Source organism: Sturnus vulgaris, chromosome 1, assembly GCF_052056855.1.
Source record: "Sturnus vulgaris isolate bStuVul1 chromosome 1, bStuVul1.hap1, whole genome shotgun sequence".
Lineage (NCBI taxonomy): Eukaryota > Metazoa > Chordata > Aves > Passeriformes > Sturnidae > Sturnus > Sturnus vulgaris.
Window position 1 is genome coordinate 144,910,163 of NC_142243.1, and position 25,408 is coordinate 144,935,570.

General features: G+C 43.8%; 2 protein-coding genes across 2 annotated transcripts; both read right to left on the bottom strand.

The window, feature by feature from the left end:
• Positions 1–630: 630 nt before the first annotated feature.
• On the bottom strand, positions 631–6,619 carry KLHL38 (kelch like family member 38). Its single transcript, XM_014870154.2, has 3 exons — positions 4,426–6,619; positions 2,960–3,065; positions 631–1,473 (listed from the first exon to the last, which is right to left on the bottom strand). Exons 1-3 carry the CDS (start codon positions 5,773–5,775, stop codon positions 1,187–1,189), a joined length of 1,743 nt encoding a protein of 580 aa, XP_014725640.2. The 5' UTR covers positions 5,776–6,619; the 3' UTR covers positions 631–1,186.
• A 5,898-nt stretch (positions 6,620–12,517) lies between these two features.
• ANXA13 (annexin A13) lies at positions 12,518–24,187 on the bottom strand. The gene is made up of 11 exons (XM_088179032.1): positions 24,096–24,187; positions 23,360–23,438; positions 21,138–21,232; positions 19,313–19,483; positions 18,697–18,730; positions 18,535–18,614; positions 17,270–17,338; positions 16,950–17,051; positions 14,957–15,032; positions 14,032–14,144; positions 12,518–12,855 (listed from the first exon to the last, which is right to left on the bottom strand). Exons 4-11 carry the CDS (start codon positions 19,478–19,480, stop codon positions 12,736–12,738), a joined length of 762 nt encoding a protein of 253 aa, XP_088035158.1. The 5' UTR covers positions 19,481–19,483; positions 21,138–21,232; positions 23,360–23,438; positions 24,096–24,187; the 3' UTR covers positions 12,518–12,735.
• Positions 24,188–25,408: the final 1,221 nt, after the last annotated feature.

The following is a 25,408-nucleotide window of genomic DNA, read 5'->3' on the forward strand; positions in this document are numbered from 1 at the left end:
GGATTGTGGTCATCTGTAAAGCTCCTTGCTATCTCAGCAATCTTACCAAGCCCAGTGACCTAACAGCAGTTCACAGCCTGTTCAGTGTCTGATGATTAATCCCCTCCCTTTAAAAGTATGCACTTAGTGGCAGAACCCCACGAAAATATTGGTGGAGCCAGAGCTATTTTGCCAAGTGGCAGATTTAGACTTGCTCTTCTTGGAAAGCTGGCTTCCTGTCACTGGCTTTGTCTCATGGGCTTTTTTCCAGTGGTTTGGAGAGAGGAGAAAGGGAAAAAGAAATTGTTCCTCCCAAATACCTCTTCTCTTTTACATCCCCTTTCCTCCATGTGTCCTCTGTGCTATTCTACATTTCAGGAGCTCCATCAGCCATAGTCATCCTAACTAACTCCACTGCTATTCTTCATGCAAAAGGAGAAGGAAGATCCCTACAAAATAAGATCCCTTGAAAAAGAAGATGCAGACAATCTTAATTTCCATCCCATCTTTTCCTTATCCTTTAGAGGGCAGGCAGATAGAACAAAAATCTTCCCTGCACTGTGGAAGAGTGTTAGCTCAGAAAAGTCGAATCTGCTTCTTGTTACAATATGAGAGTTCAGATCAAAGCATCAGTCTTTTGCCAATTTCCAATTAGCTGTTAGGAACATTAAAATTTTATTTCTTATGAGCTGACTACCACATCCAACTCAAGCAGCTGCTCCTGGGCTGGCTACAAGACTGGAGTTTAGGGCTTCCTATTCTAAACACTCCCACCACTGGAAATGGAAAGCTCGGTCAGCAATGAGTAGCACAGGGCTGTGGCAGGCAGCTGAATTTGCACAACAGCAAAAATCTTACTTTCCCTGGAGATACCAGCATCCCTCTTCACTTTTAAAGTCTGTGCAAGGACAAATCCCACACTGGGTTCTTACCCAGTATCTTTGTTCTGTTTCCTCTTGAGGTGCTGGGTAAGGCATCCAGGCTGGACTCAGCAGCACCACATGCAATATCAGCCAGGTGACTACAGTGTGAGCCCAAAGCTCATGACCTTTCTGGCACAGGGTCTGGGAAGGACTAATGCTGCTGGTGCCTTCAAGGTCAGGACTTTGCATGACCCCGTGAAGATTCTCCAAGTGCTCTCTGCAGAGTGAGGTGGGTCCTCTCTGGGAAGAAAAGCATAAAATATCAAGGAAACACCAAAGGTCGTTTATAGAAGGTTAGAACACGGGACACACTGGAGTGTAAGGCACCCATGGTCAAAGAGTTTGTGTGGCAGTTTTCCTTTTGGTGTCCATGTGTCAGTCTCCGGATCATAGCAGTCCAAGGAATCCAGGTCCTTGATGACATTGTCTGAGGTGAGACATCGTCCTCCTGTGACATACAGCTTGTTCTTGATGACAGTAGCCCCATGATGCATTCGTCTGTCCTTCATGTCTGCACATTTAACAAACTTGTTGCCTTTTGTATCATAAGCAATTATTCTCCGGGTGTACCCTGAATGCAAAGCCAAAAGTGGAAGAGACAGATGGGAATTAAGTGCTTATGGCCAGCAGAAGGAATAATAATAATATATTTCATGCTGGTCTTCAATAAAACCTAATATAGTAGTATATAATTTGGCAGAATTAAGGTATTTAAACTAAGAAGTGATGATGTATCACAGGAAAGCCTGTCTGTCTGTCTATCATCCTTTCCTGTCTGTCCTCATCCTGTCTTGTAGCACCTTGGCAGCCAAGGCTTGATGAGCACAATAAAGCCCATTGGATCAGGCAACCAATCTGTCAAACACAGCTGGAGCTTGCAGTTACCTGCACATGCCTTCAAACATCTGAAAATACTTCTTTTTACCAAACAGATTCCTGGAGCTTCACTTGGAAATGCAGAAACCAATGGCACATGTGATGGGCTGTGTTGGGTTGGAATTGTAGCTGTCTGCTCACTGGAGCTGGGCATGCAACAGCATGATGCCACCAGTGCTCATTCCATTCCTAAAGCCCTTGGCACCACATCTGTGCTGGTCACCATTCCAGTGGCCCAGGGGACAGCTCTTCCTCTGAGGGCTGATATAACCTCACATCAGCTGGGATGTAAGGGCTGGTAGGAGGGCCATTGCCCTGGAGCAGTGGAGGTGTGGAAGCCTGGCACCCAGTAGTACCTTGCCCATGTAGAAAAACATGGTGAGAGCATTCTGCCACATAGGGGCCTGATAGTCTTGGACCTTTGGATTCAGCTATTCTCACTGCAAAGGATGGCAGTGGCTCTCCCTGAGTGGTGACACCACCTTGAAGTCCTGTGCAGTTTGGGTTCAATCCTCTTCTTTGCTAAAGATCCTATGTGTCTCATTTTGCCTTAAATAATTCAACACATGCTTCCTCCTGGCAATCTGTGGTCAGGAAGAGCCATTATGGGCTGTAGAGGGCCAAATTGTGAATTATATGATACACCCAACTGCCATGGGCAGAGGCTGGTCCTTGGGTTGAAAAAGACACTGAGAAGTTTCCTCTTTCCAAGTGTTTCCCATTCCTTTTGGGATATTTCATGATTACCCTCAGAAGGCAGCTAAAAGACCAACCAACACCTCCTAGACCCACCGATGCTCACAAGCCATCCATGGCCCTGTGGTAACCGTGCTTTCCATTCTTCCAAGCAGAGCAGACAGGGAGGACCAGGCTGTGGTCAGCAGGGCAGGTTCAGGACCCCCATGCTCCTGGCTGCCTCCCAAGAGCAGTAACCTGCATTGGCTTTTCCTGTTTCCTCCACCCAGATACTGTTACCTGGGGTAAGAAAGTGACTCATGGAGAACTTATCTCCACTTCAATCGCCATGAGACTCCATAAAAGAAGCGTATGGAGGGTGGGCACACTCCTTTTCTTCCCAAGATCCAGGTGCATTTTGAGGGAGCACCCCAAACAGGAAGGCTGGGAAAACTCACAGGATCTGGGCAGAAGGAGGAAGAGGGAAGGTGAAACAGAGCCCTTACCACCTACGATGATAATCTGGTCTCCAATCACTACAGCTGGTGCACAGACATTCTTCACTACTCTGGTCTCCATACGAAACCACATATTCCTGGAGACATGGTAAACCTGACAAAAAAATGAAGATATTCACACAGATGTTTATGTTTCATTTTAACTGGCATCTGTAATTACAGAGGAACTTCCGAGTTTTATTTTGTCCTAATAAATACAATCCTCTGGCTCAAACTGCTGGAAATCTGAGAATGTACATACCTTTTTTTTTCCTAATATGTCCCCTTGGAAAGCATTCTGAATCCTCAGGATTGTCTGCTCAGGAGATGCTAGCACAAGCATTAAAGCAGTGTATCTGCCATATGAAGGCTTCTTGCATGGCCGTTAAATCACTGTAACTAGTTCTCCCAAAGGGCAAGCTGATTCATTTCATTTTCCAGTAATTCTGTGTATTCCTTATTAGCCTTAGCAATTTTCTGGGCAAACAAACTTCATCTTAACCTAGCTCTGCTGGCAGCCACTGTGTTTGCCCAGCTGCTATATTTATGCTGGTGACTGGTATGCACTCAGACTGGCAAAGGGACATGGAGTGGCATCTAAGTCATCGATTTATGTGAGAAAAAAAGCTGTTGCCAGATGATGATCATTCAGTCATCTGCATCTGGGTGACAAACTTTTATGTCATGTTATCTGCTTCTTAATATAGCAAATATCACCAGGGCATCTCCCCACTAAATGATAAATACATTTCCTTCCCCCTGATAATGAAGTACCATTAAAAAGCATTGCTCATGTCCTGGTTGCCATCTTAGCTTAAAGATCCTTTTCAGTTAAAGCACCCTGAACAGTGAAAACACTCATGGGAAAAGAAACATGACAATGTTGCTAAAGCATCAAATCAGATAAGAAAAAATTTAATGTATTCTTTCCTCCTAATAGAGTGTAACGGCTGAAAGCAGGCAGAGAGCCAGCAACATGTGGCAGGAGCCACATTTTTAACACAACTGTTTATCCAAAATGCCTGTCATTTTGAGTTCAGGCCCTTTGATGAGTGAGTATCTAATCGCTCTAATGATCACGAGTGTTTGTGTTTGCTGCGAGCGAGCAGGTGCATGGCTGAGACCCCAGCTCAGCGCCAAGTGGAAAGCACTGATTTTGGTGAGATTGGTACAGGCATGAAACCAGGCAGGGGCAGCTGCTGCTGCCTGCCATGGCATCACCTGTCCTGGCTCTAGTGCCCACCAGTGGCACAGCTGGCTGACACCCAAAGCAGTGCCTGGGGGCTGCTGCCTGAAAAACATCCAGAAGAGGAAGATGGAAGAGCTGCAATGCTCCTTGAGGCCATGGATCAACTCATCCTGCCTCTTGCTGCAACACAAAATGAAATTTTTTGAGTGGTTTGATTTCCTTATGAAGGTGATGACTGCTGAATACCTTAGAAGAAATGCCTTTGACCAGCAGGACTGACTATTACCTGGATAAGCCGAACAGGGTTTTGCATTATATCTTCTCCCCCAAAGAGGTAAACCCTCTGATCTTTTGCAGCAACAGCAGGGTGAAGGACAGCAACAGGCATGTTTGCCATGCTCTCACAGGTGTTGTAGACACTATCGTATCTTTCCACAGAATTCAGGATTTCCTGGTTTTCACCAATTCCACCGAATGATAAAATATAATTTTTATATGCCAGGCTTCTGTGGGAGTAACGTGGAACTAGCATGTGCTCAATCAACCTCCACTGATTGAGTTTGAGGGAATAAATGTAAATATTACCACTGACCAGACTTTTCTTATTGCTAACAGGCATCCCTCCGAGCACAAAAATATTGCTGTGTAAACTCACTGCAGAGGCTTTGTAGAGGCGCATGGGAAGTTTAGCCAGGCTCAGCCATTGGTTTGTCTTGTCATCATACAGCAGGACATCCCTCGTTGTCTGCTGGCTGTCCTTCCTGCCACCAATGACGATGAGGAACTCTTGGTTAGAGTACCGGCGAGGAACATGCACCATGGGTTTGATGTCAGGAGTGTTGGTGCTGTACAAGGAAAACATGTGTCTCCTGGCTGACTCCAGGATGCTCCTGCAAGTGGGTGAGGACTGAATGAGTGAGTCATTAGCAATGAAATGGAAGAGGAAAGTTGGATGGACGTACTGAAGTCGGACCTTCTTGAACAACTCTTGGATGTAGCCTTGTCGTGCCTGGAGGTCATGCCGGATCCAGACCATCAGTGCCTCAAAGACCTGCTCCTCCTCCCCACAGAGCTCATCATCCCCAAGGTAATCAATGAGCTCCATGGGACAGAGGTCCTTCAGGTCCTCAGAAGAGGCCACCACAGGAAAATATTTCAAAGCCATGGCCCTGGCTTTCTTATTCAGACTTTGGCAGTTCAAGACTTTTGCCAGTCTGATCATGCTCAGACAGTTGTCAGGAGTCAGCTTGTCTTGGAGGTAGGTAGAGCAGGCCTCAAACAGCTTAGTGTATTGCAGCATGGATGCAGTCTCCAAGAGGCACAAGACATTCTCAGTGGAAATTAGAATCTCCCCAGTGTAAACATAAAGGATAATCTGATCCAAAATATCAGCATCGATGCCCTTCAGAGTGACTTTAGGCTGGAGACTCTCCCTGAAGTTGTTACAGAACATTGCCTTGAAGTATGGACTGCTGGAAGCCAGCACATTTCGGTGGCAGGGGATTTCAAAGCCCCCAGAGCAGAGGGTAACATCGGTCAGCAGCCTGCTCTGCCTCAGAGCATTCAGCTGCTTCAGCAGTTCAGAGGAGAAGTCCTGGTCTTTGAAGAGAAACTCTTCAGTGGATCCCTCTTCCATAGCAAAATACGAGAGAGATGAATTCTGGACTTGGCAGGAAAAAAACCCCCAAATTCTTAGCAGCTTTTATTGAAATATCCAGCTCCAAGGGAACAAATCAGGACTTTGATGTTGCTGTAAATATCCGTTCACTATTACACATAAAAATGGAACACGGTTTAAGCACGGTGGGAAAATAATAAAGAAGCCAAAAGGTCGCTAAGACCCTTTAAAACTTTCATAAAGTTATCAGATAGGTTGCAACTCTGAGGTCAGCATTGCCTGTGTCGTTGGCAAGAAGCAAAAGCACTGAAGTTATCTCACTGATTTTGGATTAAAGCTGGAGGGCTGAAGCAATCGGTTTGTCCATTTCCATCATGTTGAATAAACGCACTTAGACATTTATTCACTGTTTTAAAGTATTAGCAGTTTAGTAGCTTGTGCCTCTTTCCTCTAGAGTTAGTCACTCCCAAAGAATGCAAATCTGGCAGAGCTGAACTCTGCAGCAGGGCAAACGGAACCCTAGAGACTGGGAATCTGCATTAAAAGTTATTTATTAACTCTGCTTAGCTGTGGTTTTTTTATGTTAATCAGACACACAATGGCTAAATTAAGTGCCAGGCAGAACAATATGATGAGTATCTACGGTCATGGCTTAACTGCTCAATCTGCAGTGGAACCGAAGGGTAGAAACGTTTACCTTCTGTTGTCCTTCACTGCATGCACTTACTCTCTGCCGTTTATTCTCTGCTGAGTTTTTCCATAGCTAGAGCCTGGACAAAAACCTATAAACCCACGGGAGGTTTCTCTCGGTAGGTGGGTGATTCATGGAGGGTGATTTCTGGCCGTGTTAGTGCCCAGCCGGCGGTGCCGCTGCGCGCAGGAGCGGCGGGCGCGGGCATTGTGTACATTCCAGCGCTAAGAATAGGCGCACACGGGCTCCGCGCTCTTATCGCATGTGACGCCGCCGCTGCCTTTTGCAATGACCTGCCTGGCTCTGAGCATGCCCGAGTGGTGTTTTTCTGGCAAATGTTTACATATAATAAATAGACACGGAGAGGAAAGTTCACTTAAAAAAGTCCTGGCTGTCCGTTTGGAAACAGTGGCAGGACGCTGTCCTGAAGTGCCTGGGAACTCTAGAAGCCTGTAAACAGTCTGCAATGCCTCGCTCTGCGCTGTCACCGTCGTTTCATGGGGAAGGGCGGAGAGAGAAGGGCTTCGAGGGACTCCAGCGGGATGGACCGTGTCTCCACCTTATGGAGAGATCTGGGGAGCATCAGCCTGTTGCATTGTGGTGGGAGATGCTGATGCACTGGGACCCCTGCATCCAGCACTGCTCCAAGGTGAGCAGGGAAAGCCCAACTACCTTCACCAAGCAGAAAGTGCATGTCACTCTTGGAGCAGTTTGTCTTTGTGATGCTGCTTGATATTTCATATAGAAAACACCAGGTCGTGGCCTTTTATCTGAGGACCTCGGATCTCTGAAACCCCTAGCAAAGAACTTCTCCATCAGATGGCTTGAGGAAGCTCAGTGTTACAGGTGGGAGGACTGGAGCAGGTTGCTGCAGTGAGTAGCAAGTTGGAATCCGAGATTCCAGAGTGGCAATTCCCAGGGTGGCAGAGAGCTCCCCAGGACACACCATGATGGGGTCCCTGACTGCAGATGGCTGCACATGAACAAGGTATCTAAGCTCCTTTTGCAGACAGTGAGGTCTAGTCAATACAACTGAGTCTGCCAAGTAATTCAGGTCACCAGTATGTGCAACCTGTATTTGGGCAGGTGAACATTCCTCCAGGCACTGCTGGGTGTCCACAGGTGCTCAGCTGCCTCAATCACACGTAGGTGCCCATATTTAACGCTCCCATGGTAGGCATCTATGATGATGAGCCTAAATCCATCCTCAGAGCTGGGATCACTCAAACACCTTGTGCCAGGGGAGGATCCTCCAGAACCCCAGCTGGTGTTCTGTCAGGGTCTTTAAAAGGTCGAGTGTGTTGTGTCCCAGCTCTATACCAAGTTCCTGGGTGTTTCCAGAGAAATGGAATTGGCTGCCCTTGCCTGGGTAACTAGATTGGGCTCTTCATCTCTGCTGAGATTTCTCCCTTTGTTCTAAGGTGGGGTTGAATCCAAAATGTAGTTTTTAAGCATCACTACGACAGGGAAACACAAGGTTAAAGCAAAAGGCCTTCTCATATTTTCAAAGCCAAAGCTCACGGCTGAGTCATGTCTGTATTTACAGCGAGGCAGATGAGCAAAAACCATTGGGAGCCACAGTGCCCTCGTGTCAACTCCTGTGCCATGCTGGTGTTTGCTGCCTCTGTGTCCATGGTGCAGCAGATCACAGGGATGTGGGCAGCCTGTTCCTCTGAAAATGGCAGCTTTGATCATGGGCATGGTGTACATGGCCTTTTGAGAGGCTTTTCAGTGCAGGGTAAGGATGTGCTGAAGTGCCTGAAGGCCAATCAAACCCTGAAGGCCCAGCCCCATGTAGGAGATGGGGGAGTCAGGCTGGCACAGCTTTCTGGAGGCTGCCCACACAATCTGTGTGTGTGCACATGCGTGTATGAGGAGAGGTGAGGGAGGGAAGAGCAGGAACCACTGGCCTTGACTCTTGCAGATGAGTCACTCTGAGGGTAAACATGGCAATCTGCAGCCTTTTCCCTCTTCTCAAGTAAAGAAATGAAGTTGAGGTGCTGGGGAAATGTACCCTCCCTCCCTACTCCCTGCTGCTGCTGCCTCACCAGCTGGATATGATCTTGCTATAAATATTTAGAGTGGCATTAAAAACCCAAAGGAGAATTTTTCTCTCTCCTTGTCCAGGGAACATTAGCTACCCAAACAATACGCCCTCTCGCTTTCTTTCTTGCTCTGTATGCATATGCTCTTGTTGCAGTCCATTCTGATGATTGATTTAGCTTTATATCTCTCTTCTGGCTCTAACTCCTTGCTGCCTATTTAGTTCTGCCTCTTCCTGGCAGTGGCTGTGGATTATTCTTTTAATCCTTACAGAAAAACATGAAGCTATCTGACTTCATTAATGACACTGATTTATGGGGTTGGGGAAGGCTAGGTGGGATGTTCTTGTGCTTCAGAGACTGATAAATGTGGCATTTATTTAGAAGATCCCAGGCTCGATGGCTTTGCACAGTTATGCAAATTCCTGCTAGCCCAGAGTACAGAGTGTGCTGTTTAAATAGCTTATTGCTTTGGGGAGGGTGGTGTCACTCCTTGCTGAATCCCCACACAGGTCCCTGCCAATTTAGGGCCAGGGCTTCTGAGCAATGAAGCTTCTGCTGCCTGCCTTACAACTCTCTTCATGCTTTTCCCAGAGATAACGGCTTCAAACACATCTACAACTAAGTGGGCACATCAGCACTGCTCTAGTTAGGATTTTTTAAAAAAATAGACTAGAAATCACTTTTCATGCCAAAGACAATACGACATGTAAGCCCCCCATTCTACGGGGTGAGGAGGGAAGGTGGGGCATGAGCCCTGCTGAGAGGGTAGAACTGTTTCTGCTGTGGGACAGTCTAAATTGTCAGATAAAATCTGTTTCTAAACAAGTTCTTGAGGCAAGTTTTCTAGGGAGGTATGCTATTGACTGAACCAGACCAGAGTGGTCTTTCTTTTGGGAAGACAAAATTAGGGCCTTACCACGGGAGCAAGACCTTGCAGAGATAATGGTCTTGTCTAAACACAAATGGCAAAGTGGGCTCATTCACAGGGTATGTGATCAGCAGCACTGTGAAATGTGATGCTGCAGGTGCCCCACGGCCCTTGATGGGCTGGAGCCACTGGGGGCTATTAAAAACTGTGACCCTTTATAACTGCTGTATAAACCCCATCTGTGGCCAATTTCTAGAAAATAGAAGCATCTAGCAAAGAATGAACATGTTGTAATACTATATACTCACCCTGTTCTTTCTGCTCTTTCTCCTTAACTGTTTGGCATTGTTCAGTTTTGGAATTATGGTGACTGAACCTTTTATCTGACCTAGAGCAGCTCTTTTTATGTTTTAATGCAATGGGATGATGAAATGTTATGCTCTGAGCAACAGAGCGGAAAAAAAGCTGTAATCTGACCAGCCAGCAGACAGGTGCACAGAGATTGGTGATGTCAGACAACTTCTAAAACTCATATACTGATCCTATTACAATTCAGGTGAAAATGAACAAATATGGAGAAAGAAAAAGGACTACTCAAGACAGAGACTTCACTGAGCTTATTCAGTGTTATGTGCAATGTCTCAATGACCATCAACCCCTCCAGTAATCAAGAGACACATCATCCCTTTACCCAAATTTTCAGTCTAAATTGACAGGGGACAAGAAAAAAATATTCCTTATTATGGTCTTAATAAAACTGTGAGAGGGAACAAAACCCAGGATTAACATTCCTCATTGTCTAAAGAGACAGTTACAGGGGTCATAATTAATCAGATGCCATGGAGAGGATGGGGAGGTGGCCCAAGCAGCAGTGGTGGCTAGTTGGGGTGACAGCCCAGCCTAGGCTAGGAGAACATTAACTTGCTCAGGGACTTGTACAGATGAACTTTTGAAATCTTGAAGGATGCAGATTCCACAACCTCTCTGGACAACCTGCTTCCATATGTCTGATAGGAATTTCTTTTGTTGCAATTTGTGAATGCCCATAGAAAAATCTGCTAACTTTCTTCTGCTGCTGCTACTTGCCAGCTATCTGATCTTCCTATTCTTTTAAGTCCAGATATCCTTATGGTCCTTCTCTCTCATTCTTCTGTAACTATTACATTAATAATTTTCTATTTAGCTGCTCAGCAAACATTTCCCTGAATGTTATTGCCACAGCTGCCATTCACATTGATATGATACTTAATGATGAACTAAGGCTTATTTTAAGAATCTGGACTTGGTTCTGATTTTGTAGGCAAGGGCAACAGGCTACATCTCTAGATACTGGTCTTGAACCCCTGACCTAAACTCACAGAGGCATGGGGACAAGTTTTACAGTATTGGAGTCACAGAGCAACTTCCCAAGAGTCACTGTTGCATTGTGTACAGATAGAGAGATAGAGCATGTAATTCAATAATGACTTTGGCCCAGTATACGCGGGTGTGCAGATGTGTGGGCTCCTGGCTTGGTTTCAGGCCAATCTCTAATTAAAGAGTGAAAGATTAAGATGAAAGCCATTGCACTCTTCTTTAGTCAGAATGACCTACTAGTGTTAATTAAAACAGTCTTCAGGCAAAAATAAATTTGGCTGCCAAAGTTATGTGCTTCACATTAAATAAGGACATAGCTGGTTTAAAGAGTGCTGAGCTTCTAGAGGTTTCACAGAAACCACTCATACAGCTTTGGGCACTTTTGTTGGAATATTTTAAAACAAATCCTTTGCCTAAACCAGCTACTTCATGTGTATTTCAGACATCCTCTGGCTTCTTCTTCAAACTACATCATTTGAGAATGAGTACCTGCCAGCTTATCTTGGTCTGAGCATACAGTGTGCTGGAGGATAAAATATCACCCTATCACTGGACACCAAAGTAGATTCTTCATCTATCCTTTCTGTAGTCTCTGGTTACAACAGACTCATAGCAACAGCAACAGTAAGATCCTTAGATCCCACATTGCTCTGCTCTTGCTGGGTCTGAACAGTCAAATGCCTGTGATAAATGCATTCAGGTATTCAGGATCTGCCCCTGATATTTTTAGGTAGCTAGAAATGTTCCTAAAGAAGGATCAGGCCTTTAAAATGCCATAACATTCTATTACACCTATGTGAAACACCAATCATTATTCTTAAAAGCCACACATCTTTCTATCTCTCATTTATACTGCCCCATCTTATAACTAGATGGCCAGATGCCACTGCTGTGACATTGATCCAAGAGGGGAGAAGCAGGTCCAGTGCTTCAGAAATACTGTTTTCAATGGGAATACGATGCCATCAGTCATCATACCTCAGAGGGCCTGAAAGACCCTTCATCATGCAGAGGTGGTGCACTTAAGAGGCAGAAGAGCCCAGACAAAGAGAAATACTCATGAACCCATCTCCTTGACCTCAATTCTTCCCTCTCCTCTCTTCTTCTTAGTCGTCAGGTTCTGTTATATTATTTTTCATCTACATCTTCTCTCATATGATTATAAGATCTTAGGGTAGTTCAGGGAGGAAGGGACCTCCAGTGGTCTCTAATTCAAGTTCCTACCAAAGCAGGATGAGATGAGATCAGGCCAGGTTGCTCAAAGTTTTATTCAGTCAGATCTTAGAAATATCCCAGGATGAAGACCATGCAGCTGTCCTGAGGCCCATGTCTTCCTCTTTGGAAACAGCATTTCCTGCTTGACATCTACCTCACAAAAGACTCTCCTCTTGCCCTGTGATGCTTCTGCACCATATCCCAGGAGGTGGTGCTGGTGGGGACTACAAGTCCTTATCTCCTTCATGGGATAATTTAGGAGGTGACTGCTGAGAGGGCAACTCACAGATAGGGAAATCACTCTGGCCTTCCCTGTTGACAGCAGGATTTTAATCAGGGCCTGACTTAAATCATAATTCACAGCCCTCAGGTTGTTTAAAGAGCTGTGATAATGAGCTGAGAAGAAATTACTATCCATTTTCTCTTGGCAGGACTGTAACGGCATGACATGACATTCATTGAATTTAGAAGAGTAGAAAAGAGCAGGGATAATCTTCAGAATGAGAGAAAGACAGAAAATCTGCCCAGAAGAAACAATGACAGAAGATTCCTCCACATATGCAAACACAAAGAGGTCAATTTATATCTATTTTTTTTCAACATGTCTTTATTGCTTAAGGGCATTTGGCAAGATAGACATAACATAAACCTCATGTCCAAAATTACTTGGCAACATATTTCCCAGCTGGAAAGAAAATAAATTGGATTTTTTTCTTTGTGCTAATGCCACATTTTTTGGATGCTTTTTTGGAAACTAATCAAGAGATGGCTGCTCAGCATGCCTCTTCATTCTTGATGGGCTTTTAGTGCAAAATTGCCAGCAGCAACTTTCTGAAGTCCCCAGAGGTGTCAGATCGGACAGCTTCAGCTAACGACTTCTTGTACATTTGCTGGAACTTCTCCTTTATTGCTGGCAGGTCGCTCTGAGGAGACACCAAGAGCCTCTTTAGAAGAGTGGTGAATGCTGTGAGTAACATGCCCTGCTCCTGCCAGCATCCCTAGGGTCTGATTCAAGGCCCACCACACCCAGTGGGAGTAGGAGAGGAGAATGCAGGAGGTCTAAAAATCTTGGAAGACTTTCAGGTTAACATTTGAATTCGAGGTAAGCTCATGTCAGAAGATGATGAGCGGATGCTAACTGTGAAGAGGACCTGCATGGAAAGCTATGCCAGATGGCTGGGAGAATCTCTGCCCAGTGGTGCTGTGCCAGCACAGCCTTGGTACTGGAAAAACTCACACAGGCTTCTGTGAACTCCTGAGGTCATCCCTTTGTGGCAAACAGGGAAAGAGGTATGTCCCAGGAGTATTGTTAAAAGAGTTTTGTTCCACCCATGGAAGTAATTTTCTGGTTACTGGGTAGGGAGAAACAAACTCCTTCTCTTGAGCTTTCCTGTAAAAAGGCACCTACAGCACAGGTGTGATCTTTATCACTGTGGGTTTTAAATGTTATAATGACTGGACTGTGTCTTAATAGAGAGAATACCCTGGAGACTAATTTTTCTCACTGTGGATCATTGAGAAATATGCTTTCCTCATGCCTGTGAAAGGCTCCTCCTCTGTATTGACTGAAACAGCCCTGGGGTTACCACCTACACAGGAATACTTAAAGATTGTGCTTAAATATCTCAAATGTCTTGGAAAGTTTTGTGCTTCTTAAAATGGCAGTTAACTCCTTTGGCTTTTTATTTTTCTTCCATCCTCCCCATCTGTTTTTCCCAGCTGGAATCAGAGAAAATTGGCAACATATGTTTATAAGCAGTTCTCAAATTGGGAGCTGCTTCTTTATCATTAATTAACTAGGAATTACTTTTACACATCCTACTGGGGCCAGGCCTCCCCATGGGTTGCTTTTAACCAGGTACAGTTGACTCCACTTGAAATTGCCTACATGTTTCCTGGTCTAGTTCCTTTGAAAACAGAAATAGATGCAATATCAAAATTAGAGGTGGCTGGGTACAGAAGCAGAGTGTGACCACTGATGTCACTGGACTGAAAAGGGTTTGCTGAGCACATGATCTATCAGGAGTCACTCCATACCCTCTACATTTGTATTTCTCCCAGAGCTGATGTGAGGCATTACAGGACGCAGGGTACCCTACCTCAGCCCTGGTCACAAGGATGCGAATCAAGGTTTCTTCATCAGTCCCAGCTCCTTTCATCGACTCGTGCAAAAGTGTGGCAAAGTAACCTGGGCAGTCTTTGGCACAGCTGACTAAAGAAAAGAGTAAGAGGCCTTGTTATACTTGCACATTTACAGTTTGTGATGAAACTTCAAGCAGAATTAAATAAATAAGAAAGAAAAGGAAACTCTAGTGTTTATGCTTAGACATATGAGCTGGCAGGGCTTTTTTTCTGAGACTGGTCCCCTGTCAGTATGCAAGGAGAAATCTTGGAGTCTGAATGGGGATGTCCATTTTTCCACAAGAGAGTTCCAGCACTGAATACTCTGCCATTCCACAGTGAAAATGACATGAATGAGAATGAGCATTCACTCCTATGGGTTCCTCTTGCCCATCCATTCTTGGGGTAACTGCTCACTCTGCAGATCACAGGAGAAAGATCAGGACAGCCTGTGTCCAGATGGGTAACAGCAATACCAGTGAACTAACAGGACACAGGGCACAGGTTTAAATACCAGTCAAAGCCAACCCTAGTGCTAAATTGCTGTCGAGTTGCTGTACATTTTTGTGGTGGCTGGCTAGCACACTTCTCATGGTGCCCAAGCATCTGCTGGAAGTTATCATCAGCCATGGTCCCAGGGGCAGCTTGGATGTGGCTATCCTGTGTTAGAGGGCAAATAATTCAGCTGTGGGGAAAGGAACTGCATCTGGCAAGTCTCATTTTTGAAACCAAAGAGTTCTAATCACTACTGAAAACTGTCTCTCTTTTCACTGGCAGACATGTTAGCTCAGTTTAGGGGTAACTCAATGAACTCAATGGCTGTTGCCAGGCTTTACACAGACCCTCAATGTCAGGTGATAGCAAGAACTAGAAAAGAAAGGTCTTGAAACTATTGCTTTTTACCTAGAGTCAGATAAGTCTTCTCCAGATCTCCAGATGTTTCACTTTTAATGGACTCTTCTATGTCCTTCCCACACATCTATGAGAACAAAAAGGAGCTGTAAGAGCTTCTGTCTATACATGTCTTCCCACTATCCAAACCAGCATCAGATTTGGGATCCAATGGCAAAAGGTCAATCCAGATCCTTTAGAGTCTTTCCAAAGGAGTAGTTTGAGTTTGAAGTTCTCTGGTGTAAATGCTCACTGATCCACTGGCTGAGAGAAGGTCTGTGCAGCCAGATAAGGCACAATGGTTAAGTGATGGATAATCTACAATCAATAATTTGGATAGTCAAGCAGTCCCAGGTATCTGACAGCTTCTGGGACAAAGAAGCTGCAGCTTCTTCTTGAGTGACCCCTGGTCAGCAGAAACTGTTCAAGCTTTCTCTAGCCCCTCCATCAAAGGCCCTGGATGGCTCCCACATAAATAAGATAATTTTTGGAGCTTTACCAACTCTATGAAGTTCTGTTACTTATTGTCTTTGGCTTCCCAGGCAAAGTTTACAAGCACTGCGGTTGTCCCAAAGTTTTTGTATTATTCTGTAGGGAGTTGGAGAAGCAGTCTCTTCAAAACAGAGTTTATCCTGACTTTTGTGAACTTCAGGAACGTCAAAGACTTTTACTTTGCTCTGCTTTGCGTATCAGGATGTCCCTGCATGATTCAAGATTCTGACTTTTAGGTCAGAGCTGGGAGTCTGTGTGTACAAGGCAGCAAAGGTACCATGTGAGGTTTTAAGGCTTAAGTTCTGCAAAGCACCAACGTGGTTTAAATCTTTCCCTATGTATCTCTCCAGCTAAAGAGAAGGGCATGTTTGCAAGATCTGGGCTCTAATCTTGGCCTACTTCGAGTGCAGCCAGGCAGGATGTGGTGGGTTAGTTTGGGCAACCTGATCTGCCTGGCTTTAGGAATCAAAAGCGAAGGTAGCTTGGCTATTGGAGCATTTAACTGAACCCCCAGGGTTTGGGCCACTCCAAGGGAAAGAGGATCAGTTTGTGACTGGGTTTGTTCTCCTGCCAGCAACAACCCAAAACTTGGATTAAGCTGCAAACGTTTTTGTAGCTATTGGTCCCTTATTATGCTGACACTGAAATATGGCTTTGACTTGAGCTCTTTTCATCTTCAGTGCCTAAGGCTACAGTTTTTTGATGAACTCAGAGTCTTCCCAGGGAAGTTCAGGACTGTGAGCCAGAGGCTGGAGGGAGATTCTTTCCTGAGAATGTCACTGCTGAACTTCCACCTTGCTGCTAGGAGAAGGACCTTGGATCTCCCATTGCTTTGACTTTCAGAGGTAATTTCCAAGCAAGATATCTCCATATCAGCTCAGGTTCGGGCCCAGGCATGAGTAAAATGTCCCTGCTGGGTGACACAGGGAGAAGCACTAAACAGCCAGGATCCTGATGCCTACTTTGCCTTATGTTTGGAGACAGGGGAAAGCACAGCAAAACACCTGCACAGGCCATCTGGCCAGTCTGGGCAGAGAGGAAAAGTCTGGAGATAAACTTCTCCTCCCTGGTGGGGGAACAGAAGGAGACACCTTGCCAAGCTCTGTTTAGGGGAAGGAGAAGAAAAGACTAGAAAAGAAAATCCTTCCTTCAGGACAGGAGTTTGTGAACCTGTCCCTTTGCTGCAGGAAGGAGGGTGGTACACTGCCTTGTCACAATGTCTGTTCCTTCCCACAGCTGCACCTATTTGGCTGAATATTGTGTAGGTTATGAAGGGGAATGGGTTGTTCACTGGCAGAAGATACAGCTTCTCTTGTAAATCACCTGTTTCTGTATGCTCAGGATACAGTTGTATAAACACTCAAGAAGTTATAAAATGGCAGATACAGGATTGTCCACTTTACATAGAATCATTTAGGTTGGAAAAGGCTCTTCAGATCATTACATGTCCTTGTAGAGTTTGCACCTTTATGTCAGGGCCCATGCAACCCCACATTGCAGAAGATAAACTCACCTTTTCATAGGCTTGAAAAGTAGCTCTCAGCTGGCTATAGCTTCTCTTTGCTAGGACCACATTGAAAGCCAGCTCCTCTGTTCCCCAGCGACCTTCTCCTGCCTTCAGAATCACATGTTATTTTTTGGAAGCACTTGTTTATACACAGTAGAGACATGAGGTCAGAGCCAGAGCCCTTGATCCACCAATCTCCAGCCCGTGCCCCCCTTGCTCCTCTCCTTGTGCTGCCATTGCCCCTGTGCTTGGTTTGTTTAGTCCCCTAAGGCAGCCCTTGCTGCACAGCACAGGAAAGAAAGGGATTCTTGCACAATTGCACTCACTTTGTACAGATCTGAGGCATCTTGCTCAGCAAGCTCTGCATTGACCTGTTGGGTCTCATCTCGGGTTGCCTGCAGAAAAGGAGATAACCATAAAAAACACCGGACCAAGTGCTGGTTAGGTTCCAGCTGGTGGCCCTCACAGATATTTTGGTTGGAGTTTTGATATTTTGGTTGGAGTTTTGCTGCCATCTGCTGACACGAGGGATGGGCACGGTGGCTCCTGGGCTGGCTGCCTTCAGACGTGAGCCCTTTGGGCAGGTTTATCCCCAGCTCCATGTGCTCTGTGCTGGGGCTCTAAGGAGATTGCAACGCTGATGCCTCTGGAGCAGGGAGGTGCTCAGTACCTTCATGAAGTGCTGATGTTTTTCACAGTGTTGGATATGGCCTGGTAACTGTGAAATGACTAACCTATGTACTCTGAGCATTCACCAACACTGTCATCCCTGGGAGAAATTATGAAGGACTGATCGATGGAAAAACAAAAAAAAGGAATAAATGTATTTGCCACTCCTGAAATTACACAAGAAATTGGAAAGAGCTGTATGGATGGATGCTTCCCAGAACGAGAATCTAAACTGTGATGTATGTAGTGATGGGACTGTTATGTCATTAAAGATTCTTTTATTTATTCAGTCTTTTCATTTCCCCGGGCTGTCAGGTCAGACTGACCACTACATTACATTTCTCAGTGTGGTCCTATTTTTCTTAGTTATAATGTTTTTTATGAAAGTATTGATTTTTTTGCTCTATTTCATAAAAGGGGTTTAAAACAAAATGTGTTCTAATGGAAAAGATGCTTTTTTTGATGGATGAAAAACTAACATAACAGCAATCTCTTTCTTAGTTGTTCTGTATCTGAATTCTAAAATCTTTAGCTGAGATGGAAATAAGATTTAGTGGTTTGGGGCAAAATTCAGAATAATGGGGCCATGACTTCGAATGAGTATTCCAGCCTTTACCATGGTATAAATTACAGTAAAACAATCCTTTTATTTTCAAAGTATCAACACGTACAAAATTATCTGTGGCTTCATAAACAAAAATTGTACATATTAAAAAGTCACAGATGTGAAAGGCTCTCATACTGAAGAATGTCTTTTGTTTACTGTAATTACTTCATTATTATACATATGTATACATATGTATATTATTATTATTATAACTCCATTATTATAAATACCAGCCAATACTTATTATGATTACTCAGGGAAAGAAGGAAATATATCTGTCAGGCAGCTGCATAAGAGGAAAGTCTCCAGCCTTACCTCTAGCACCATGACTAATATCTTCTGTAGGGAGCCACTGGTGTCACTTTTAACATCAGACTCTAGATCCCTATCAAACACTGGGAAGAAAAAAACATCCGTAAGAGTTCAAGCAGTGAAAAAGGATTTAAATGAAGATGTTTGAAAGATAAAACTACTTACAATGTTTGTAGGCCTGCTTTATGTTTATAATTTCCTAGGAAAACAAAAAAAAATAAAGTAATAAATAAATAAAGTAATAAATAAATAAAATATTATTAATGAATAAATAAATGAGCAAACAAGACACCAGCAAGTCAGCACCATGCCTGTAGTATGTCAGGTGCAGCAACCATGGGGGTTGCAGAAGCCACGAATTCCCAGTCCCCGCTGAGGACAGCACTTTGAGGGGTGCCTGATTCATGCAGGTGTCCCTCTGGTTTTCCCTGCATTTAGGCAAGAGCTAACTTTTTTTTTTTTTTCACTAGGATCATGTTCCTGTACCTCTGAACCATCAGAGCAGTGCCAAAGCTGCCCTTTGACAGATATCTGGGGATTCTTCACCAGTGCTGCCTCCACACCATCCAAGGCAGGTAGGAGTAGGATAAAGGAAGGAATGTGAATTTTATTTAACTCCTGATGGAGATTCAGCTCTAGTATGGCAATCTTAATGCTGCAAACACTGGCAAGAGGCATTTCAGCCACAGAAGCTGGACTGATCCCTCTTTCTCCTCCCAGGGACCCTCTTGGTGAGCTCTTTGCCCTGCTGCCCAAGGAAGGTGACACACGGTGCCCCAACCTTATTGTTTCGTGTGCAGAGAATCTCAATGAGCAGCGACTCGTCTGTCCCAGCTCCCTTCATCGCCTTCCGCAGCTCTCGGGCCTCGTACTCGCAGGGCAAGTCCAGCAAAGCCAGCACAGCCTTTTCAAAATTCCCACTCAGGTCTCCCTTCAGGTCCTCTTCCATCTCCTGTGGGGACAGTCAGGAGGACAAAAACTCAGGTGAGATTAGAGGAGTTCTTAATTTGTTTCAGGAAGTGTAATGATTTAAAAGCTCATTCTGCTCATTCTGTACCAAAAAGTGACAAAACATTTTTAAAAAGGCCTTAAAATACATACTTTTTTTTTTTTCAAAATAAGTTCCCTAAAAATTTTCATATTGACTGATATGATTCTCCCATCTTCAAACACCAGCCAATATCAGTCCGGTTATGATTCTTTGTTGTGTAAACAAATGCAGACTAGTGTTTTGAAAAGCTTAACAGGAGTTTACTCTGAAACAAAATGCAGAAGCTTCCTCCTTCAAAAGAGCTGCCACACAAGGGATCAAACTAAGAACCTTCTCTGTCAGTTTTGGTTAAAACCGACTTTCTGGAAAAAGCAGCAGATTTCTGCAAGGTGCTTTTGTGCCAAGCAAACAGCATTTTTACACATACACACCCACGTCAACCTTAAATCAAAATTTAGTAAGATCCTAGAGAAGAGCTGGCTAGTGCATGCTGAGGATGCCAGCTGAGGATGTATTTGAAGTCTTATCTGCAGTTAACATTTCCTGCACTGTGGGAAGCACTTGACAAGTTCAGAATGCTGAATGGGAAGTCCAGCTCTAAGTCCATTATTCTCAAGTTCCTGCTTACACAACTGCACGTGAACACTCAGCTACTCAAGTCAGAGGCTGCCATCTGTGCTGGAGCAGTTTCAACACATTCACCATAAATGCTGCCAGTTCCTGGAGCAGCAGGAGAGTGAGATGGTACCACTTGTGCCTCCTTCCCAAGAGATCAGGCTGCCCAGGAAAGCAACAAGGGTTGCTAAAAGCTGATGTCACTTTGATGTCTCATGGCATTTGATAATTTCTAATGCCTATTTTTATTAACTCTCATTATAGAACAAAATCTATGGTATTTTTATAATCAAAATCTGCATCATGCTTGCTGTAAATTTTACATGTACAAAGCTTTCATTCATCTTCAGTGCTGACTGTCTTGTTGACACTGATTAATGAGCAAGCAGACACTAAGAAAATACCACTTTAATAATAAGGTCTGCAGGATTTAGCTGTTTACTGAAGTAATATTTTAGAAGCTTTATTTTTCTTACACACAAAATTATTATGGCAGTTTATGCCTCCTTCTGCAGAAATCAAGTGCTCAGGGAAACTTCTTAACTTTTGAACATATTCTACTTCACTGGAAGAAATCGATAATTACTTCTATTAAACTCAATAAAAATATAGTTGTGCAAGATCAAATAGTTTCTCTGAATTTTCATCTGATCTAAGTGGGACTCTGATTTAAAATTTCTCTTTTACATTAACTTATTTTTCTGGATGTGCTGAAGATGAACACAAGCTGAAATATTTTCTATTTCAGTGATGAATTATTTTCTAGCTCTCCCAGCTTTGATTAAAATGCTGTGATCTGGTTAAGGCCGACTTCAAGAGACTCTGAGGTTTAAAATTAGAAATATAATTGGTATTTTAGATGATAAAATTAATTGCTGAATCAGAAAGTAACTGGTGTCCTCCTTAAATCCACTATGCCCTTGATATTTTCAAAAGCAGAGGCCTATGGGCTGTATTTCCAGAGGCAGTGGTTTCAGAGAAGACACTTATTTCAAAATACCTTGTTATATAAAGCCTTGTACTTCTGCTTTATTTGTTGTCTCTGCTCCGATGTTCGACTTGATAAGACTTCAATAATTTTCTTTTCATCGGTTCCTGAAAAAGAAGTTGTGCATAGGGATTATATAATCAGGAATCTAATGCAGAGGAAAGAAAATGTGACCTCTAAAGAGAAAAAAATCATGTACATATCTTCCCAGTGGTTTTATCTTTAGGATTTGTAACATTTAAGATTCTTTTAAGGATAATTTTAACTTTAGTCAGCTACACTGTTCATTAAATAAAAGTTCACCATCTTATGCTGTTCATATCAAAGAGATTGAGTCTTCTGTTTGAGAAGGGCAGACACTGCTCCTAAAATCAGGGTTATGCCAGTGCCTGCAGGCTGACATACATGTTTTTGGTGACAATGCTTGTTTGAGTAGCCCCAAGCGATCAGCCACCAGATCCAGTTTATTATATGTGTGAATGCTGCACTGGCACAACAGAATGAGGACGGTGGGGCAAGAGGCTGGGGCAAGTGAGGATGTGTTTGAATGAGCTTCATTAACCCAATGCCTGGATGTACAGCCTGTAAAGAATTGGTTTTAATTTTGCTCCATGGAGTCAGGAAAAGGAGCTGGAACCAGCCTGGATGGTCTCATTCTCTGCCAATGCTGTTTTGCTCGGCAAAAATCAGAGAGAAGTAGGAGCATGGGATGTCCAGGGAAATGCAGTTGCTGTGCTGCCCATCACAGAGGGGAGCTGAACACAGCCCCCTCCAGGGGAGAAACCCTCAGTCAGCTTTGAGCTCTAATTTATGCAATGGATTGTAGAAGCTTCCCAAAGGCAGTGAGCTTGCTCTTGCACTTTTGTTGCCTGCTGCTACATACACAGATGTTTGCACATAAACAGATGTTTGCACTAAACAGAGCTGCTGGAAGGTATTTGTTGCAGCTAAAAGGAGACAGGACCACAGTGATGTTACCTGGATGTAGGAAGGACACAATAGGGCAGCTGTTGCATTAACACAGGTGTCCTGGTGCACTTCCAAGGGCCAGCAGACTGACTCAGGCATTATCTCTTCGTGACAAGTATTGAAATTGAGAATGTGAGCCAGGACAGATCCAGCCTGTGATGGGCACTGCCCAAATGCCCACAGCATACCAAGGGTTAGGATGGCAGACCAAGGGCATCAGGACACATGCCAGCTCTGCTGACGCCCACACATCCTGCTGGTGGTCACTGCCCCATGCTCTCCTTGTGCTCTTCCACCTCTGGGCTTTGTGCTGTGCCTCATCTCAGGCTTTTAGGAGGAGAAACCAACAAGGGTTTCTGAGCAGCAGCCAGCACAAAGGATAAAGATACAAATTATATTGGTATTCAGCAACAGCTAATATATTTTCACCCCTCATATCACCACCAGGCACACGTAGGAAAACTTTAGGGCATCTTGTCCAGTTCTTCCTGCTTAGATCCAAGGCAGAAGGCATGGTCCAATTTTAGAAGGAATTACACTCCGAGTGTCACTGCTATACCAGGAAGAAATGCTTAAATACATATTAACTGTGCAAATACCTGGGGTGAATTAATAACTTATTGATCTTGTGTGCTGCCTGGATGTTCTTCCTTTACTGAACATTGTCACTTCCATGGACCTTAGGATCCCATAAAACACTATGCATTCCTCACTCACATCAATGCAGTCAGGCAGCTTACTTCAAACTACATCAGAAGATTGTGAGGGACAGTTATTTTCAGTTAAAAATCACTGATGAAGCTTGAAATCACTGTAAATTCCTTTCAGCTGATGGAGCTGCAGTGGGCTCTGATGAAATATGGAGGTGATGATGCTCTTTACTGGTCCCTGGAGGCCTGAGAAAGAATATATAATATATAACCATGACCTTAATCTGACCTGACTAGCTGGGCCCTGTGACTGTCAAATTAGTCTTGGCAGCTTGATATTCCTATCACAGGGAACAAATACCATATTTACCATAATCCTCTCTGGAGACATGCAACTATCAAGCTAGATCTTGCCAGTCTTTGAGGAACAAGCTGGCTTCCCTTCCCATTTATTTTCATGGGTGTGAACGTTCTTTGAGTCAGTATATGACAGAAAGCATAAAGATTACCTAAAACTGGTTGGAACAATTGGTTTGGCTAAGTTCATGTATATGCTCTTTATAATATTGATCTGCCCTTTGCACACAATCCAAAAATCTACAAGGTCTTTCTTACCTGCTCCTTTGCAGGCACTGTATATTTTCTTGGCATCTCGCTCTGCATCAAAGCTGTGATGGTGGCGCTTGTGGCTTGACTGGGAAGACAGAGACACAACAGACACATGGGAAGCAGCTTTGCATTAGGACAGCAGTTTGGGCCAGGTTCTTGCTTGATCTTTGTTCATACCACCTAAACCTTGAAGTTCAGTCTGGGCTTTGCTGAAATACCGTATCTATCCCTGGGTCCCTGGAATGGATCCACAAATTGCTGTCATCACATAAAAAGCACAGCGGCCTATACATCTTTGTCACCATATATATATATATATACACATATATGTGTATGTCACCCTACATAACATGTCACCATATGACATACATGGCCTATATAACTTTGTGACAGTTCTGGCTTTTTCAACTAATTTAAGGATAATAACTTCATAGTAGACATCTTCATGCCAGATCAAATATTACTGGTTTGTGCCACGTTAGCAACAGGCCAATACAAACAACTTAGCAGAAGCAGGACCTATCTCTGTAGTACATTTTTAAGTACTGTGAAAAATCCCAATCATCTGGAAAAAAACTGCTCCTGAAAAACTTTCTTGTATCGATGCATTCATGCAAACAAGGTAATTGGAGATATATAATGTGGTAAAGCTAAGGGTTTTTGTTGTTGCTGGGGGAGGGTCCATTAGTTTCGTTAATTTCATTTATTTTTTAATTTTGGCAAAATAATACATGTGGCTTACCTCTAGCTCAATTTACAAGGACAGGATAATAACTCAAAGTCCACAGCCACTGCAGCAGTTTACAGCCTGACATATCAATGTAAACAGAAAACCATGTCTGCCCCTTCTAATCTGACAAGCTGTGAGTCACAGGGGCTGCAATGCTGGTACGCCTTTCATTCTGCTGTTTCTCAGAAAAGGGTAGAATTATCTGAGACCACAACGACAGCAACAATTTCAGCTCCTCTAATATGATTAATCAAGTATTTTAAATGCCCAAACTTTTTAAAATAGTAGTTGAAAATACGTCCTGGGCTCCTAAGTCAAGTAGCTCAAGTCAGTATGCACACCACAGACTCGGGGGTCTATCTGGGCTCTGGCAGTGCTTTGGCATTTCCGTTTAAATAACAACATGTGGATCAGGCTGCTTGCTTTGCAGAGCTGCCAGGTACTGGCATCACCACATTAATTAAGAATTATGATACTACAGGGCATGACAATCTGCTTTTAAGCCCTTCAGAAAATGCCACCAGCCTGCTAAGGAGCAGAAGAGGTTAAAAAGGTGATTAACCTCCTTGTCTCTGGGGGTAGCACAGGGCAGAGACCATTCCTGAAAGACATTAGGTAGAACATTCTGCCTGTGGAATAAAGAGAATTTAGGCACATGGCAGTGGGCCATACTCTGCCATATACCCATGAGGCCAGAGAACAACATATTTTATTTACAAGTATAGATATAGTCTAGAAGTCTGTTTGTTGGTATGATTCAGAAGTTTCATGCTGTCATCTACTAGTTCTGGTGAAAGAGCTACAACTCTGGCTAAAGGGGTCCTCTGTCAAAAGACAAAGGGTCAGTTCTCAAGGAGGAAACCTCAAATCCAGTCCCTACACTGTTTTACCAATGTGCCTTTGTGATTGACTGAAGCCATTTAGGTACCTGGCTTTTCCAGTGCAGTTAGCAGCTAGGATACAACCTACTGCTAATGGTAGCTGAAAGTTATTTTTACAGCTATAACAATTAGTAAGGTACAACAAAAATGCAATAATTTCTCTTCATCTCTACAGCACAAGGTAGCACTTTGATTGCCCCATCATTACAACATTGCTTTTAAAGATGTATCCTACTGTATCTCACACAAGTTTTCCTAAACCTTTCAAACAAGATGGAAATAGTTGCATACACATAACTAATATTTTCTAGTGGAGATTTTATTTAACGATCTTCAAATTTCCCAAGAGTTTGGGTCAAAATAGAAAGGGAAAAACACAAAGTTAGATGTATCAGATGTGCTGATAACTATGCAAAATGAATTCCATTCAGTTTTCTATTATGG